General features: G+C 48.9%; 1 protein-coding gene across 3 annotated transcripts in view; it reads left to right on the top strand.

Moving 5' to 3' along the window:
- The window catches only part of KCP (kielin cysteine rich BMP regulator), a 91,336-nt gene that overhangs the window by 10,201 nt on the left and 64,696 nt on the right, over positions 1-16,439 (top strand). For all 3 annotated transcript variants that reach the window (XM_061638002.1, XM_061638003.1, XM_061638004.1), the window contains exons 4-11: positions 1,954-2,198; positions 4,788-4,971; positions 5,971-6,038; positions 8,752-8,848; positions 11,476-11,558; positions 12,235-12,328; positions 13,591-13,670; positions 15,565-15,741. In XM_061638002.1, the coding sequence (XP_061493986.1) occupies positions 1,954-2,198; positions 4,788-4,971; positions 5,971-6,038; positions 8,752-8,848; positions 11,476-11,558; positions 12,235-12,328; positions 13,591-13,670; positions 15,565-15,741 (1,028 nt within the window). The remainder of the gene's footprint in view (positions 1-1,953; positions 2,199-4,787; positions 4,972-5,970; positions 6,039-8,751; positions 8,849-11,475; positions 11,559-12,234; positions 12,329-13,590; positions 13,671-15,564; positions 15,742-16,439) is intronic.

The following is a 16,439-nucleotide window of genomic DNA, read 5'->3' on the forward strand; positions in this document are numbered from 1 at the left end:
GATTATGATTATTAATTTGCCCTTCACCCTAAGGTCCCAGGCCAGGTCACAACAATTTAAAACACAGCATTAGAACAGTTTAAAGCAAATAGCCCCCACCCCGTCTTTGTGGCAGGGATATCCCAAGACATGTGTATATAGAGTTTTAGCCTAAAACAGCAGTTGTCGACCAACGTTTGCATTTTGTAATTTTTCCCATAACTTCTTGCCTGTCGAATTGAAGGGCGCCTTGAGATTAAAAAACAAACAAACAGTACACAAATAGCCTCTTCATCTCCTGGAGTATTTATTAACCAACTGTGTCAGAGTAAATATCTGTAGTTGGAAAAGCCTGATCTGAAGCCTGGCTGTTCCCCAGGGAGGAAGTTATCTGTCAGATCTCAGTCTTCTAATTTTCCAGGTAGGTATTCGGTGAATAATCTAATTATATCATCTGTTATTAAGCTGTCCACAGCATCTAGAGGGCTCCACTCTGGCAATTCCTGCCCTACACGTTGCCCATGTCACCGGCCTGACCCCTTCCTCCCTCTCTCGTTTTCCTCTGCTTACCACAATTCCTGCCCCACAGGGGCCCCCTTTTCCTCTCTCCCCCCACCAAGGCAAGGTCTGTCCTGAGCCCTTCCTGCTGTGAATGAGGGACTCTGCTGTGCTGCCCCCAGGTTTCCCCCTTGGCTAATTAGGTGCGTCTTGTCTGGAGTCCTCCTGGAGCGGTCAGCGCTGGCAGAATTGCTCAACATCAGGCCCGCCAGTCACACAGACCCACATGCAACCTGCTGGGCCCCAAACAGGGGTCGAGGCCCCAACCCAGGCCGGTGCCCCCTGCTCCAAGGAGCGGCTGGTGGGTCAGGTGATCCTGGCACCAGATGGTGGTCAGGCTGCAGGGGGCAGTTCCTTCTGGAGGTGGAGCAGTCAGGCCAAGCAAGCAGCTTCAGGAGCCAGGCAGAGCTCTGCTGCTCTGCTCAGCTGCCCGCATCTGGAGAAGGCAGTCAACCAGCGTGGTTACGTATCTCTCACTAACCCTTGGCATCACCCCTGGATAGGATCCACAGCTCTCTTCACTCTGAATTTCAACAAAACAAAACACCCGGGAATCACTCATGTGTGTTTAATCCCATTTGCACAAAGAGTGGTTATTTTTGTCGGGCTTTACATAATTTATGCATGAGTAAGTAGCAGGGGAAGAGGGGGCACAGAGTTGGGAAGAGTGGGGCACGGCAGCCCCTGGCACCTGGAAGTCCAGCTTAGCCTCAGCCTGCCCCTCATCTGGCTTCCACACTCCCAGTCGCAACATTCCAAAGACTGCCTTTGCAACCATGAGGACTAGAAATACGCTTTTTACTTTAGGGCGCTTCCAGACTATCTCTTTTATCGAGCATTCATCCTGCTTTGTTTCCAGGGAAGTTAAACAATGTTGGCTATTTAACGACACAGATGAAAACCTGCTCCTTGCTCTCACGAGCTATCACGCAAAATCTGATTAAAATCAGTGCAATTTTGAAAGGTTAAATCCGCCATCTTGATTCAGCTGTATCAAAACATAGACGATAATCCTGCTGCTTGATTTCAGGAACCATCATACAAAATGCATGGTGATCAGCAACTTTCCAAAATATATAGCAGATGGGTGGTGACCTCTGTGGGGATGAGTCCTCAGCGCTTGGATCAAAACTTCCCCCAGTAAACCATAGAAGCATAGAGTTGGAAGGGCCTTGGGGGTCACCATGCATGATGCAATGACAGCATCCCTAACAAGTGGCCACTCAGCCTCTTCTTAAATACCTCCAGTGAAGGAGACCCCCCCCCCGCCATCTCCTGAGTCAGTCTGCTCCAATCTTGAACAGCTCTCGTTGGCCCACTCAAGGACCTACCTCTCAATTTCCAGGGAGGGGAGGGATGCTCTTCCACCCCCAACCTAAAAGATCCTGAGAATCTCACTGTCTCATTGACCCACAGAGCCGGAACTGCTACCGTTGCCCTACGCCATGTCCGAGGAGCGCTATGTAGACCTACCGGAGGAGCATCCCCCGGAGCCACCGGCCCTGACTGACATCCGCCACTACCAGCGAGAGCCCAGCGAGTCTGATTTCCCACCGCCGGGAAGAGCGCGGTCCAGCGTGGCCAGCACAGAAGAGAGGATACGGCGACTGGAGGAGCTGGTGGATGGACTTGGCACCATGTTGGACATGGTGAAAGAGCAGGTGAGGGTCGTCTCCAGAAGCTCAGATCCTGCCCCCCAAAACCACGCTGGTTATAATAATAGAATTCGAAGGGATCTTGGGGATTACCTGCTCAATGCCGGAATTGTGCAATTGCAGCAGTCCGTTCCCTGCTTGAATACCTCTAGAGAACACCGAAATCTACCTTATGTTTAGTCAGACCTTTGGTCCACCTAGGTTAGTATTGTCCACACTCACTAGAAGTGACTCTCATAGGCCTTCCTGGAGATGCTGAGGACTGAGTCTGGGACCTTCTCCATGCAAAGCATATGCCCTACAAATGAGCTATGGTCCTTCCCAAATAGGAGCACAGGACTCTTTACCAGCCCTGTGTGTGTTATGTGCCTTCATGCTGATTTCAACTTACGGCGACCCTATGAATGAGCGACCACCAAGAGCATCTGTCGTGAACCACCCTGTTCAGATCTTGTAAATTCAGGTCTGTGGCTTCCTTTATGGAATCAATCCATCTCTTGTTTGGCCTTCCTCTTTTTCTATTCCCTTCTGTTTTTCGCAGCATTATTGTCTTCTCATGATGTGTCCAAAGTATGATAACCTCAGTTTCATCATTTTAACTTCTAGTGATAGTTCTGGTTTAATTTGTTTTAACACCCAAATATTTGTCTTTTTTGCAATGGATCAATTATCTAGCTCTGGATGGTTTCCACCACAGGTGGCCTGGTTGCTAGGCCCCGGTCCCCAGCTCTGTTGGCCCACTCCCCCTGTTCTGGGAGGAGAAATAATAATAATAAACAACCTTCCACGTGCAAAATGGATACGCATGGCAGAGATCCATTCATCCAGCTGGGAAAGCGTGTTGAAGCAAAAATGTCTTCAATTGTTTCAAAAAAGTGCAGATGTTTTATTGATTCCTTAATTTGTTTCTTATTTATTTCTTACATTTATATCCCACCTTTCCTCCAAGGAGCACGCATGACTGTCTGTCTCTCCATATTCTCCTCACAACAACCTTGTGAGGTAGGTTGGGCTGAGAGACAGTGTGACTGGCTCTAGGTCACCCAGTGAGTTTCATGCTGACTGGAGGGTGGAACCCGGATCTCCCGGGTCCTACTGCACCACACTAACCATTACACCACACACAGATAGTGGGCACCTGCTGTTCCTCTACAGAAATGCTGTTCCAGAGAACAGGGGTCCTGGCCTGAGACCCTGTCCCAGCACCCCATCTGGCCATGCGGTTGAAGACCAAGGATTCCTCCCTTGGGCACAGCGTGGATAGCAACACAAAATGTGCATCAAAGATCACGATATATGTTGTCCATTATTAATGTAATGTGGATGAGAGTGGATGAAAAGCAAGGTACCGTGTTGCTCTGAGGCTCAGTGAGAGCAGCAGGCCAGGCAGGCAACGAGGCAGTCCAACATTTCTCTGCTGGCCGTGTGCCTGCATGCCTAAGACAGTAAAGCACATTCAAGCATTGAATATTTCTGATGAGGGAGGAGAAAATGCAAGAAACGCGAGACTGGAGGGCCAGCCGGGTTTGGATGTCTGCCTGTTTGGGCACAACAGATTCTGAGCAGGTGCAGTCTATCTGAATAGCGGCAACTCGGAATTTCAGCAGCAGTGCCTGTAAAGATCCATAGCCCTCCCCAACCCCAGATTTCATCAGTCACTCCCCACAGGAGCACATTTTTAACTTCTTGTAGCATTGCGTTTAGAGTCGTCTTGTTGTTATGTGCCTTCAAGTCGATTTCGACTTATGGCAACCCCATGAATCAACGATCTCCAACAGCGTCTGTCATGAACCACCCTGTTCAGATCTTGTAAGTTCAGGTCTGTGGCTTCCTTTATGGAATCAGTCCATCTCTTGTTTGGCCTTCCTCTTTTTCTACTCCCTGCTGTTTTTCCCAGCATTACTTTTCTAGTGAATCATGTCTTCTCATTACGTTTCCAAAGTATGATAATCTCAGTTTCATCATGTTAGCTTCTAGTGACAGTTCTGGTTTAATTTGTTCCAACACCCAATTATTTGTCTTTTTGCCTTCCATGGTATCTGCAAGCTCTTCTCCAACACTGCATATCAAATGAATTGATTTTTTTCCATATCTGCTTTTTTCACTGTCCACAGTGTCTTCGTCTTATTTATTTTTTCTCATTTGTGTGGTGTGTGGGTGGGAGTAGAATTGGGGGCTTGCTCCCCTTGCTGCTGCTCCTATTTCTTAAACGTTTATTAAGCATCAGATAGAACAAAGCAGTAATGCAGCCAGGCTTGGCTAAGTCTGGAGGAATAGAGTGAAATATAGTTAGGAACTGTGGGAGAAGAAATAATGTGTAGGGAGAGGTGCCTCAGCTTAGTAGCCATGTTCTCTGAAATCAAGTGCTTGGCTACTAGAAGCCTCCCTCAGTTCCTCTTTGGCTTCTTGAAATTTTACTAGGTGCAGGCAACTTTTTTAATTTTCGACAGTAAGGACTAGAAACTTGTTTTGTGTTAAAAAGCTGCATTCCCATAATACAGTTTCCTGCACTAAATATCAAATGCAGGAAATAGGCAGGGCTTGTCAGCTTCTCAAGTAACCCCCACTCACCCACAGTGCCCCCTCCCTCCCCAGAATTCTGACCTGCTGGGCCGGGTGAAGTCCCTGGAGGACTGTGAGTGCCGGCGACTGACATGCTTTTGGGAAGGGCGGCGCTATGAGGATGGTGCCTCCTGGGGGAAAGACCTGTGTACTACCTGCACGTGTGTCCAAGGCAAAGCGGAGTGTTCATTGCAACATGACTGGCCACGCTGCCTGGGTGAGTAAGCACAAGGGGTACAATCCGCAGTAGCTTTCTTCATTGTTTCGTGTTCATTCCTCTAGGTCTCATGCAAGAGAAGGTGGATTGGGCCCAAGGGGGAGTGGGCTGGGAGTGGAGGCAGCCACTCTTTAATTTTTGCATGCAGGGCAAAACTTCTCCATGACGGAGAATGTTTAGGAAAACAAGCCACAAGCAGGACCTGAGTGCAACAGCAGTGCTCTCCTCTCCTGCAGCCGGTTTGTACTTGCAGGTAACTGGAACAAGCCGTGAAGTGCAGGCTGACCGTGGGAAGGGCTGTGCCCAGTGTTAGAGCGTCTGCTTTGCATGCAGAATGCCCCAGGTTTGGTCCCCAATGGCATCTCCAGGTAGCATGCCCCCTGCCTGAAGCCCTGGACAGCTGCTGCCAGCCAGCATGTAGACAATACCAAGCTAGATGGACCAACAGCCTGACTCAGTTGAGGGCACCTTCCGATGTTTCTATGATAAGTCCCACAGGACCATCTGGGAAGTATCTCCACCATCTTCCTGGTGACACAGGGAAGTCGGGGGGGGGGAAGAAGCACTCCATTTGTGTGCCCCACACCACCCCCAAATCCATATGTTCAGTCCAGAAGACCAGGTCACTAGACCCCTAAACCACAACTTTCTTGGTGACAACGTTTTCATCTGTCCTCCCAGGCATTTAGTGTTGTGTGTTTCTTTGCCCCTTTCAGTTTTCATCCTGCTGCTTTGTTGGGAAGGGAGTTTTGTTTTCAGTCTGATCACTGTGCATGAACTCTGTTCCTGCCCATCGTGTTGCTTTAAATGCCGTGCCTGTGTCTGCTACTAGTATGTCTTTTACTGCTCATAAGTCTCTTCTCGACGTCTTTGTTTTGCTTAGGCATGACAAACAAATGAAATAAATGAGTAGCGGTAATAGCAACAGCTTTGCCACAGGGAAAATCCAACAGGTGCAGTTTACCTCCAGCACTAACCTTTTGTCCTTCTTCCTTGTAGGCTGTGCCGATGGGAGAAAGGAAGGGGAGAGCTGGAATCCTGAGCTGTGTCAGACTTGTCGATGCGAGGTGAGGGGGGGGGGCCTTGCCAGGCTGCACCACCGCATGTGGGTCTGGTCCTGGGTGCCTGTTGGAGGCAGCACCCCTTGATTCTTTTGACCTAATAATACACCCACACAAGGGACCAGAACCCTCCCCTGAAAAACCCCTTGGGGCCCCTCCAGAGTTGCCCTGTTTTGTGTGTGGATCATGATGCCTTGTGCACTTGATGGTATCGGGGAGGTTATATGTGACCCTGTTTTCAGCACCGGGCCAAGTTCAAGATTCTGGTTTTGGTCTACAAAGTCCTGAACAGCTTGGGACCAGGATACCTGAAAAACTGTCTTATCCCTTACATACCCAGTCGATCACTGCGCTCTGCAGGCGAGGTCCTCCTGCAGATACCATCTTATCAGGAGGTTTGTTCTGCACAACATAGGGAACGGACCTTTGGTGTGGTGGCACCAATCCTTAGGAATTCCCTCCCTTTGAATATTAGACATGCGCCATCTCTGTTATCTTTTCGGCACCTACTGAAGACCTTCCTCTTTCAACAAGCCTTTTAAGTTGACCTTATCCCAGTCTGTGTCTGTGTTGGAATTGCTTTTTAGTATGTTTCTAAACCTTTTTTTAAAAAAATGTTTTTATAGATGTTTTGTTTTAATGTATTTTAAGGTCTGTTTTATGATGTTTTAAAGTGTTTTTAATGCTTTTGTTTCCTGCACTGGGCTCCTGCTGGGAGGAAGGGCGGGATATAAATAAATAAATAATAAGCTCCCTGGGACAGAGACCCCCCTCCCTCTTCCCCCCCCTCGTTACTCTGTAAATTGCTATGTACATTGCTTATAATAACAAAAATATAATATTGGGGGTGACTGGAAAAAGCAGGAAATCCATTTGAATGATGGTAGAATTAGGCAATGCTTATTGGAATCAGTGTACAGCAGGATAAAACAAAATATCCTTGCTGCCAAAAGCAATGATGACCCAAAGTAAAACTTGCATTTCCAGAAAAGGTGAATAGTTGGGAACACTCCCCAATATAAAGAGACTTCCCCTGGATGTCTTATCCCTTATATCCCCAGTCGATCACTGCGCTCTGCAGGTGAGGGCCTCCTGCAGATACCATCTTATCAGGAGGTCCGTTCAGCACAATATAGGAAATGGACCTTTAGTGTGGCAGCACCTACCGTGTGGAATTCCCTCCCCTTGAATATTAGGCAGGCACCATCTCTGTTATCTTTTCGGCACCTACTGAAGACCTTCCTCTTTCAACAAGCCTTTTAAGTTGAGACCTTATCCCAGTCTGCATCTGTGCTGGAGTTGCTTTTTAAGATGTTTTTAAAGCTTCTTTTTTAAAAAAGATGTTTTTATAGATGTTTTGTTTTAATATATTTTAATGTCTGTTTTTATGATGTTTTATAGTGTTTTTAGTATTTTTGCTTGCCACCCAGGACATAAATTTAATTTTAAAAAATAGTAACACCGTGCCTGCAAATGTTTTGGGGCAGACCGATTGGTTCATTTCTCATCAGTGCACGCCTTGTAACTTTTACTGAAGTTCTGTAATTTTTTATGCCACAAATGTTCCAGGGTTCATTTTTTCTCTGCTTTTGTTGTGCTATAACACAAGAGTGCCTCTCCAGAGGGCAACAATCCAATAGCTTTAAGAAAGCATCGCAGAACAATGAATAAAGCAGAATAATGTGCGGATGGCCCAGTATAAATCCACCACTGATGCCCTGTTATCGCGTCAGTGACATGTTGAAGAATACACCCGTGGAAAAACACCCTCAAAACACCACCAGCCTGGAGGGGCCCTAGGAAATAGGAAACAACTTGGCTTTCATGACATCCTTTCCCTTTCTGCCCAGTGAATGTGTCCCTTCTCTGCGTAGGATGGCAAGGTGTTCTGCAAGATGGAGGACTGCTCCCCACCTCCATGCCAGCACCCTGTCATCCCTCGGGAGGGATGTAGTCCGGAGTGTGGTGGCTGCTTCTACGAGGCTCACCTCCTGAACGATGGGCAGAGCCCTGCACTGAGTGTGTCTGCGCGGGGAGCCTGGCGGAAAGGAAAGCATGGGAGGAGGGTGGGTGCTGATGGATCAATGGCAAGCGATGCCCACTGGAAAGAGTGGGCTTACGAGATCACATTCGACCATGGACAGTTTACTACTACTACTACTACTACTAATAATAATAATAATAATAATAATATTAATGTGCTTTTTAATATGTTCTTAAAGTTTCTTTTTTTAAAAATGTTTTTAATCTTAGATGATGTTTTTAAAGCTTTTTTTAAGAAACTTTTTTAAATATGTTTTGTTTTAATGTGTTTTAAAGTTTGTTTTTATGATGTTTTAAAGTTTTTAGTGCTTTTCTTTGCCACCCTGGGCTCCTGCTGGGAGGAAGAGCAGGATATCAATCAATCAATCAATAATAAAGATAGCGGTTCAGGCTGCCTTGCACTTCCTCTGGATCAGATCCAGGGGTTGAGCTGATGACAGTATCAAGGAGGAGACGGCAGCTTCTTCACTCAGACAGCTGACAATGTTCATTGTCAGTGCCAATGATGTCTAAAGCACAGATCTGCAGCTGGCCCCTATTGGACAGCGCCTGTGACCTGATCATTAATGCTGAACAATGCACACACTCTTCCTGCCGTGCTCGCACCATTTTGCAGCATTTCGTGACCATTTTAGCACCGTCAGACAATTTTCTCCCTTCTCCATAACTATCCTAGGCGGGCACCGTGCGATGCCAAGTGGCTGACTGCCCAGAGCTGTCATGCCAGGAGCGTTACACACCACCCGGGGAGTGCTGTCCTGTTTGCCGTCCAGGTAAGAGCCAAAGCCGTAAACATCTAGGACACCTCTAGATGGGCTGAACCTGATTTGTTTGCATGGAGGTTATACAATTCCTGCTCTTTCTTGAGCCTTCATCCTGATTTGGTTGCATGGAAGTTATTCTACTTCCCATCAGTCAGTTGTTATCCCATGTTTTCTGGTGCATTTTATGTCACTTATTGCAAAACGTCTTGCTTTTTTTTAAAAAAAATGTGGGTTTGTTGCACAAGAGCACTTTTGCGCACTTTAATTGCACAAACTGCAATTCTGGACTGGACAGAAACTGTTCTGGACCCCACAATTTAAAAAGGATGCAGACAAACTGGAACGGGTTCAGAGAAGGGCAACAAGGATGATCAGGGGACTGGAAACAAAGCCCTATGAGGAGAGACTGAAAGAACTGGGCATGTTTAGCCTGGAGAAGAGAAGACTGAGGGGAGATAGGATAGCACTCTTCAAATACAATGAAAGGTTGTCACACAGAGGAGGGCCGGGATCTCTTCTCAATCGTCCCAGAGTGCAGGACACGGAATAATGGGCTCAAGCTGCAGGAAGCCAGATTTCAACTGGACTCCAGGAAAAACTTCCTAACTGTTAGAGCCATACGACAATGGAACCAATTACCCAGAGAGGTAGTGGGCTGGACACTGACAATGGAGGCATTCAAGAGGCAGTTGGACAGCCATCTGTTGGTTATGCTTTGATTTGGATTCCTGCATTGCGCAGGGGGTTGGACTCGATGGCCTTATAGGCCCCTTCCAACTCTACTATTTATTTATTTAAAATATTTCTATCTCGCCCTTCCACCCTATAATAGGGTATTCAGGGTGGCTTACAATAAAATCGAGCACGTACATAATAAAATTGTACACAATAAAAATCACAAAAACATTAGCATGTACTAGTTCCCCTCTATTCAGCACTTGTTGGGCCTCCTCTTGAGTACTGTGTCCAGTTCTGGTCTCCGCACTTGAAGAAGGATGCAGACAAACTGGAACGGGTTCAGAGGAGGGCAACAAAGATGATCAGGGGACTGGCAACAAAGCCCTGTGAGGAGAGACTGAAAGAACTGGGCCTGTTTAGCCTGGAGAAGAGGAGACTGAGGGGAGATAGGATAGCACTCTTCAAGTACAGTAGGGCCCCGCTCCCTGGCGCTTCGCTTCCTGGCGTTCCGCTAATGTGGCGGCTTTCATTCCCCTTTTTAAAGCCAATTTTGCCGCTTTTGCGGCATTTTGGTGTCATTTTTGCGTGACGCACCCCATTATAGTCAATGGGGTTCCGCTTTACGGCAATTTCCGCTTTACGGCAGGAGTCCGGAATGGAACCTGCCTTACAAGCGGGGCCCACCTGTACATGAAAGGTTGTCACATAGAGGAGGGCCGGGATCTCTTCTCAATCGTCCCAGCGTGCAGGACACGGAATAATGGGCTCAAGTTGCAGGAAGCCAGATTTCGACTGAACATGAGGAAAAACTTCCTAACTGTTAAAGCCATATGACAATGGAACCAATTCCCTAGACTGAGGTCATGGGCTCTCCAACACTGGAGGCATTCAAGAGGCAGCTGGACAGCCATCTGTTGGGAATGCTTTGATTTGGACTCCTGCATTGAGCAGGAGGTTGGACTGGATGGCCTGATAGGCCCCTTCCAACTCTACTATTCTGTGATTCTAAACCTAAATTTTCCGGCATGTGATTGAGTCCCTCCTGCAAAATAGTGACAGAGTGGAGGGGATTCTAGCTTCATCAGAGCCTCCCAAGCAAACAGCAGTAGTAACTGAATCCCTGCCCAGTGTGGTGATATTGTGCTAATTGTGACCCTAAACTTCTTGACTCTGGGATAGTGCAATGAACACGGGGACTGGGGCGTGAGGAGAGGGGAGAAGAGGGGAGGAATCACATCGCTACAGGGCCGGATTATCCATTAGGCTTAGTAGGCTGAAGCCTAGGGGCCCGGAGCTCTTGGGGGCCCGCAATCCGCGGAAGCAGGACAGGAGCCGTGGATCGCAGGACAAGAGGTTCCAAACTGCCTGCCATCCCCCCGCTTCATTTATCTTTTTCCCGCTGTTTTTTGCGGTTTGCCATCAATCAAGATGGCAACCGAGGTTTCCCTAAGGGGCTGAAGCCTCTGCCGCCATCTTGGTTGATGGCATGCATGCATGGTACATGCGCTCATTGCTGCCATCAACCAAGATGGCAGCAGAGGCTTCAGCCCCTTAGGGAAACCTTGGCTGCCATCTTGACTGATGGCACACCTGTGCATGCAGCCGCAAAAAAAGCGGAAAGGTAGGTGAAGTGGGGGGGATGGGATGGGACAGTGGGCGGCTCAGAATCAGCCTGGGGCCCTCCTCAGCTTAATCCAGCCCTGCATCCCTAGCTATTTATGCATGTTCTTCTCTTCGTTGCCACCCTGTTTCCTTCCTTGCCATCAAATTTTAGATCGTAATCTCCTTGCACCAGGGACCTTGCCCTTTGTTGATGTTACTCTGCAAAGAGGCAGGAGCATTGAGGGTGCAATCAGTAGTCGTGCTCAGTTTAAAATGACGACGGAAAGTGGCTTAGGGGGGAGGCGACACTGCTGCTTGTGGTGCCCAGGATGACCCCCACCCCCTGGTTTTAACAGGTTGTGAGTACGAAGGACAGCGATACCACGAAGGGGATGTTTTCGTGGCCTCATCTAACCCCTGCCTGAATTGCTCGTGCCTGGTGAGTGAATGTAGAGAGGAGAGAGACCCTGGTTTTGGCAAAGGGTCCAGCATTCATGCAAGGCCGAGGATTAGTAGAGCTGGGCTGGCTGCAAGGGGGAATCCAGGGGCATAGAAGAAAGCCCCAGGACCTGTTTTCATTGCAAAACTGAGCCCTGGAAAATGTGACCAGAGGCCCATCTGCTTTCTGAAAGCAGCCAGCCAGATGTCTCTGGGAAGCCCCTAAATAAAGCGGAAGGGTGAGGTCCATCCCACATTGTTGACCTCCCAACATCTGATATTCAGTGGTATACTGCCTCTGGACTTGGAGGTTCAACTTAGTCATCATACTTGATGGCCGTTGGCACATCCCCCTGCCCTCCATGAACTGTCTTTTTAATATAAGCTGCTGAAGGTCATGGCCATTGCAGTGAAATTACTTCAGCAAATGATGCTTTGTGTGAGATTATAAAGGTGAGGACTCATCTGAGCATGTGCAGAGTCTTTCTTCGTTATTTGATAGCTGCAACTGGCTCTCGCATACCTGTCAGAGCAGGGCTTCCAGATCAAACGGGTATGGAATAAATTGGTAATGACGTGGCATTGAAGGGTGCCACTCAGGGAGCCAAGAATAAGCCCCGCTGGGAGGGAGAAGGGAGGAGCACCCCCTATCCACTCTGTCCCGTTTCCCCCTCCAGAGAAGCCTGGTCCGTTGCCACCCCATCCAGTGCCCACCAAGCCGCTGTGCCACGCCCATCCCCCAGCCTGGCCAGTGTTGCTCCGTCTGCCCAGGTGAGTCACTCGTCACGAAATGTTCGGACTCGAGCTTTTTATCCCGGAGCCTGCAAAGAGTCAAGGGGGATGGGAGTGATTTGAGCCAAGAAGCTGTTGTCAGCGATGGGTATCCCTCAGCCCCAGGAGCAGCAGAAGAGAGTCCTGCAGGTGCATCTTGTGTGCCGTGCAGGAGCGTAGTGGCAAACCCAGAAATGCAGGGTCCCTTCATGATAGTCATGCCACGCCCCTTATAGCCACCCCCCTCCCACTCGCTTGCTGGCTCTCCGTCATCATCTCCTCAGTCCTTTCCATGCATGCTTTTTACCACAACATCCGTAGGAGCTGATCAGCGTGAAAGGGGAGTGTGTTGGCTACTGAGAAGAGTCTTCTCAGTGCCAGACTCGCCTCCTGTCACTCTGATTGGCTCCAGTCAACAGGAAAGAACAAGGAAGCATGTTGGAAGGTTCTTTTCATGCTGACTGGCTTGTAGGACCTGGAGACAAAGGGACCATGCTGGGACCCTGCCCCTGAAAAAGTAAGGGGTCTAAGACCCTGGACGACTGCACCCCTGCATGTGGTGCAATAAATTATTTGTCTCCTACGACATAACAACACCCCCTCGCAAGTCCTTCCCTCCCAAAAAACGCAGGCTCAGATGGCACAAAGGGCATGTTGGCTCTGCTTATCACTGTGGCTCAACCTTTACCAAATACGTCCACACACAGCATATTGAAAGCTGGTTTAACAGCCATCCCTTCCTCCCAGGGAGCCCAGGCTAGGGCAAGGCATGGGTGCAATGTCTAATGAAGACTTCTCAGCAACTTCCCAAATTAAATTTCCCAGGATTCATGCAAGGGAAGCCATGACAATTGCTAAGTCGTCTAAAGTTCAGTGTGCATGTACTGCACAGGCAGAGGCTACAAGGCCAAAGAGAGAAGGGGCACTTGTTGTTTTCTTATGAGAACTGGCGGTGGTCTGATAGAGCCGTTGTAGCCTGCAGGGTCCAAGTTCGTCCCATGATCGTCTCTGGTCAAATCAGTTTTGCAGGGTTTTGAAGCCCTTCAAAAACCTGCAAGGCCCGTTAGACCAGAGGCATGATGCAAAAGGCACGAGGTGGCAGCCCAGAGGCAGCAACTGCCACCCCAGCAATGCCTTGCCCCTGCCAGAAGGTGGCGCTAGAGAGGCTAGTCCCTGGGGCCAGTTGCTCCTTGGGTTGCTCCTTGAGGCATTCAGCTCATGCAGTCTGGCCTTGCTGTCTCTAATCCTGTCTCTCTCCTCAGCGTGTGAGCTGGATGGGCACCTTCTTGATCCTGGGAAGAAGGCCACCTCCGCTGATGGGTGTCGCAACTGCTCCTGTTCTGTGAGTCATGGAGGGGCAGGCGAGCAGGGTGTGGCGCAATTTCTCCCACAGACCAGTGGGGGGCAGCAACCAGAATGGTCCTCTGTGCACATACGTGCTTCTAGCTGCCACTGATCAGGAGATCCATGTATTCCTGGAAGGGGGATTTGATCTTTGTTTGGCTCCACAGTGAGCAGATTTTTTGGTTGATCTATCAGCTACACCAGGTATTTTTATGATGTTTTAGAGTGCTTTTGGTGTTTGCCACCCTGGGCTCCTGCTGGAAGGAAGGACAGGGTATAAATAAAATAATAAATAAATAAACCCAAAGATCCCTTTTCTGCTATTTGCAGTGCTCCCAAGACACCGTGGGCGGGGGGGCAATTTTGAATGGATCTGCGGCAAAAGGTTAAGCTCTGCATAGTCCCAATCCAATTTGGCACTCTCCTCCATGCTGGCTATTTGCTTTAAATGCATCTCCTAAGACCAAATCACACGGCAACACGTCGCCTCTGGGTTGGCGTTGAGCTGCCTTAACTCGAGGGGAAGGGCAGTCACTCAGTGGCAGAGCATCTGCCTGGCACGCAGAAGGTCCCAGGTTCAGTCCCTGCAGGCATCTCTGGGCAGGGGCCCTGTGGTTCCCAGACCTTTTCTGCCAAAATTGCTGGTGGCCTTGGCCGACCACGTCATGATTTTTCTGCCTGTTTTAGCAATCGCAATGCACTGTGCTAGATGCTGTATGGTTTTTTTAGTTGCATTTTTAATTGCTTCTTTCATTTCTTCCATTGTATTGTTACTGCATTACAATTTGAATTCCATAGAATTCAAACTGTAAATGCAATGTAAGAAATAAAAGTAGCAATAAAACAGAGCTTGGAAAAGTTACTTTTTTGAACTACAACTCCCATCAGCCCCAGCAAGCGTGGCCACTGGATTGGGCTGATGGGAGTTGTAGTTCAAAAAATAACTTTTCCAAGCTCTGCAATAAAAACACCATTACAATCAGTATGAATATTTAATGCAGACACGCCGCGGACCACTTGAATGAAGCCCTGTTTGAACAATACTGAACTGGATAGAGCAGTGGCCAGGCTTGGTGGGCGATGTCCAACACTTTACACCCATGCAAGGATTTCCACTTGGGCAACAGGACTTTCCCTCTTTCTCCTCCCCCCTAATCTGCCCCCTAAATCTTTTGGGGGGTTTCCCACAACCCTCTGTAGTAGATCAGGGGTGCAGGCCACAAGTGGAGAAGAGGGGCAAGGAAGTTCTGCTGCTCAAGTAGAAATCCTTGTTGTTACGTGCCTTCAAGTCGATTACGACTTATGGCGACCCTATGAATCAGGGACCTCCATCTGTCATGAACCACCCTGTTCAGGTCTTGTAAGTTCAGGTCTGTGGCTTCCTTTATGGAATGCCAATGTAAAGCAACTGCCCATGATCCTATCATGGGGAACCTGCAGGCCCTGCAGCTGTTGCTGGACTCCCGCTCCAGCTCATTGTTGGCCATGGGCCATGTTGTGTGGAGCTGGTGGGAGACAGAGTCCAGCTGTCTCTGCTTTCACTGAGGAGGCCAGGGGCTGCCCTGAGCCACAGCCCTTTCCCTAGAGCGTGTTAAAAACTCTTAAGTTAGCCTTCCCCAACTGGTGCCCTCCAGATATTTTGGACTGCAATTCCCAGCTTGCATGGTCGTGCTCTCATCCTTTCCAGCATCCCTTGGCTGGGGCTGATGGGAGCTGTAGTTTAAACATCTGGAGGACGCCCGGCTGGCTTAGGGGAATGCGTTGCCTCTCCCAGTGACGTGATGGTTTGTCCACTTAATGTGATTTAGTTTGTCAGGAAACAGTCCTCCCCGCCACATTGTCAGAGCGAAGAGGAGAGGACGCCCGTTCTGTGACTGAGTCTCTTTCTCTAGGAAGGGGAGCTGGTCTGCATCCCTGCCCAGCTGTGCCCCACATCTTGTACCCACGGACTGCCGCCTGCGGCTGGCTCCTGCTGTCCAGATTGCACCCACTGCCTTTTCCACGGGCAGCTGATTCCCAACAGCGGAGAGATCACAGGCAACGACATTTGTGAACGCTGTGCCTGTAAGGTGGGTGGTTTCAGGAATGGGGGCTGGGACACCTCGGTTTCGCTGTCAAAGGGGAGTGAACACAGAAGAATCAGAGATGGAATTTGGTTTGTGCCAAAAGTCTGACTGACTCCCGCAGGAGTGGAGAACCATTTTTAGCCCGAGGGCCACATTCCTATCTGGACAACCTTCCAAGGGCCACATGCAGGTAGTGATGGGGACAGAGGCAAAGTGAGTGGAGCAATGCATGCAAATTTTACCTTTGTACCATAGGCTGGTTTCGACACTCACCCGAGTCTTCTCACTGGCTGGCTCACCTCCTTTCACTCTGATCGGCTCCAATCAGCAGGAAAGGACAAGGAGGCATGTTAGAAGACTCTTCTCAGTGGCCAGCATGCTCCCCTTTCATGCTGATTGGCTCATACATAGGGACCTGACTGGGACCCTGCTCCCATAAAAGTAAGGGGTCTATGACCTCCCTCGACTACACCTCTGGTCAAGAAAGAATATTGAAACGGTCAGATTGCCTAACCTGGGAAAGGAGGAGTCATCCTTTCCTGCAAAATATTTGGCTCAGTTTCTCAAGACATCTGGAGTAATTTGCTCTGTAGGCAACCTTGGGAGAATATGCGGGAGGGTGTAGATGGGGTGGTGGCAAAAAACCCAACAAACTGATTTGAGATGTGAGCGATGGGTCTCTGATCTGTTCTGTGTTTCCT

This window comes from Rhineura floridana, chromosome 8, assembly GCF_030035675.1.
Source record: "Rhineura floridana isolate rRhiFlo1 chromosome 8, rRhiFlo1.hap2, whole genome shotgun sequence".
Taxonomy (NCBI): domain Eukaryota; kingdom Metazoa; phylum Chordata; class Lepidosauria; order Squamata; family Rhineuridae; genus Rhineura; species Rhineura floridana.